The 2054-nt window shown below is 62.3% G+C and overlaps 1 protein-coding gene across 1 annotated transcript in view; it reads left to right on the top strand.

The window, feature by feature from the left end:
• Positions 1-935: 935 nt before the first annotated feature.
• Positions 936-2054, top strand: part of DENND6B (DENN/MADD domain containing 6B) — a 7150-nt gene continuing 6031 nt past the window's right edge. Inside the window, exons 1-4 of the mRNA XM_014549187.1 lie at positions 936-1006; positions 1093-1237; positions 1311-1353; positions 1888-2000. Of these exons, the coding sequence (XP_014404673.1) occupies positions 936-1006; positions 1093-1237; positions 1311-1353; positions 1888-2000 (372 nt within the window). The remainder of the gene's footprint in view (positions 1007-1092; positions 1238-1310; positions 1354-1887; positions 2001-2054) is intronic.

The raw sequence follows: 2054 nt of genomic DNA, 5'->3' as shown, positions 1-2054 counted from the left end.
GGCCCTGGCCGGGTAGCTTATTTGGTCGTCTGGACACACCAAGGTTACAGGTTCCATCCTGGTCAGGGCACATGCAAGAATCAGCCCATGAATGCATACATAAGTGGAGCAACAAATTGCTGTTTTTTTTTCTCTCTCTCTCCCTTCTTATTGCTCTTGGTCAGGGCACATGCAAGAATCAGCCCATGAATGCATACATAAGTGGAGCAACAAATTGCTGTGTTTTTTTTTTCTCTCTCTCTCCCTTCTTATTGCTCTAAAATCAATAAAAAAAATTTAAATCACAAGAAAAGTTAAGAGATTATTTTGTTTCCTTACGGCATTTTCATGTCTAATTTTCTAGAATGTAACCATTTAGAAAGTGAATTCTAAGCAAGGGGCCTTACAGGTCTGTGTGCTTGGGCTTCTGAGCAGCTGATGAGGCTGCACAGTTCAGGGCGTGGGTGCTGGGAGCCCCTCGGGATCGTCAGGTCTGTGCAGAGACCCTGCCAGGAGCCCAGTGGGCAGTGCTCCCTGCGCCCCCCGCAGGTCACTCAGAGCCGGTCACTTAGTGTCCGGGTTTTCACTGACCATCCACTCCCAAGGGGTGTGTGACTTGTCTAGCCGGTCACACTCACTAGACACTGCGGAGCCCAGGGCACACTCCTGGAGCTCACACCAGGGTGGGGCACGGGTCAGAAGCTCCCGGACCCCTGACTAGTGGGGGCTAGTGGAGAGACAGCGAAGCCACTGTGTCAGGTGACGTCTGCGTAAAGAGCAGGTGAGGGGCCTGGTGGCCCGATCTGAGAGCCTCCCAGGGGAATGGCATAGCTCAAGGCCTTCTGGCTGGTGGGATGGGGTCCAGGAAGTGGGAGGGCCCTGCAGCCAGTCCAGGCGAGAGAGGAGGCCATGGCAGGATCTGTAGCACCTCCTGCAGCTGTGGGGACAGAGGGCCGATGGTGGAGTCAGGGAGACCCAAGCACAGTTTGGGCAAGTGGCCTCGAGGGCCAGGGGTGCAGGCAGGGAGGTGGGGAGCTTGCCCAGGGGTGTGCTGGCCAAGGTGAGGAGGTCCTTAGGGGCCTGGTGCCGAGAGGCCTGGGGAGCCCGAGGCAGGAGAGGCGGAGGGGGGGGTGGGGGGGTGGGGGGGGGGGGGGGGGCGGAGAGGAGCACACTGCAGCCCAGCAGCCCGCCAGCCTCACCGAGCGCTCTGTGCCCGCAGCTGGTGTACCCCAGTGACTTCCAGCTCACGGACAAGGAGGTGGGTCCTGCCCGCTGGGGAGCAGACGGTGCCCAGGAGCGAGCCAGCCCTCACCGGGTTTCATGTATTTCAGAAAAGCAGCATCTGCTACCTGTCCTTTCCTGACTCCCACTCAGGTAGGCGACTCCGGCAGCCTCCCGGCTCTGGGCCGGGGTGAGAGGAAGAGGGTGGGGGGGAGGCCATCCGGGAGCCCCTGGGGCCCAGGCCGGGCCCAGCACAGCCCAGAAGCGCTCTGAGGAGACACCCGAGCCCACGATGCAGCAGAGGCAACAGGTTCCCGGATTTGTGCGGGAAGAGGGGCCAGCGGGGTCTGGTCTCCTTCAGGCCACCAGGAGCTGGCTCTGCTGCTCCCCCGCTCCCGGTGCTGGGCTCAGCCTGCCCGCCACACTGCCTCTCCGGACTGCCTGCCACCGGTGCTCCGACAGGGGCTGCTGCCCCTGCGTCTGGGTTCGGACTTTACTCTGAAACTCAGGGGCAGGAGTGAGGACACAGGGGCTTCCCCTGGGAGAACCAGACGCAGCAGCGGGGCTTTCTCTCTGGGGCCTTCAGCGGTCAGACTCACAGGGCCTCCCCGTCCCTGTGTCCCCCACCCACGCGTGGTGGCGGGTAGGCCTCCGGCCCTGACATGGAGGGGGCTGCCCCCTTCCCAGGCTGCCTCGGGGACACGCAGTTCAGCTTCCGAATCCGTCAGTGTGGAGGGCGGAGGAGCCCCCGGCCCACCGACGACAGGCACTACGACCGCGAGGCCCCCGTGTCCCTACAGGTGAGTGGGCTGCCTCTCCGGCCTCCGCTTCCCACAGGCCAGGCTCAGGCTGGC

Source organism: Myotis brandtii, unplaced genomic scaffold, assembly GCF_000412655.1.
Source record: "Myotis brandtii unplaced genomic scaffold, ASM41265v1 scaffold537, whole genome shotgun sequence".
Classification (NCBI taxonomy): Eukaryota; Metazoa; Chordata; class Mammalia; order Chiroptera; family Vespertilionidae; genus Myotis; species Myotis brandtii.
The sequence above is the reverse complement of the archived record's forward strand: the minus strand, read 5'-3'. Positions and strand labels throughout refer to the sequence as shown.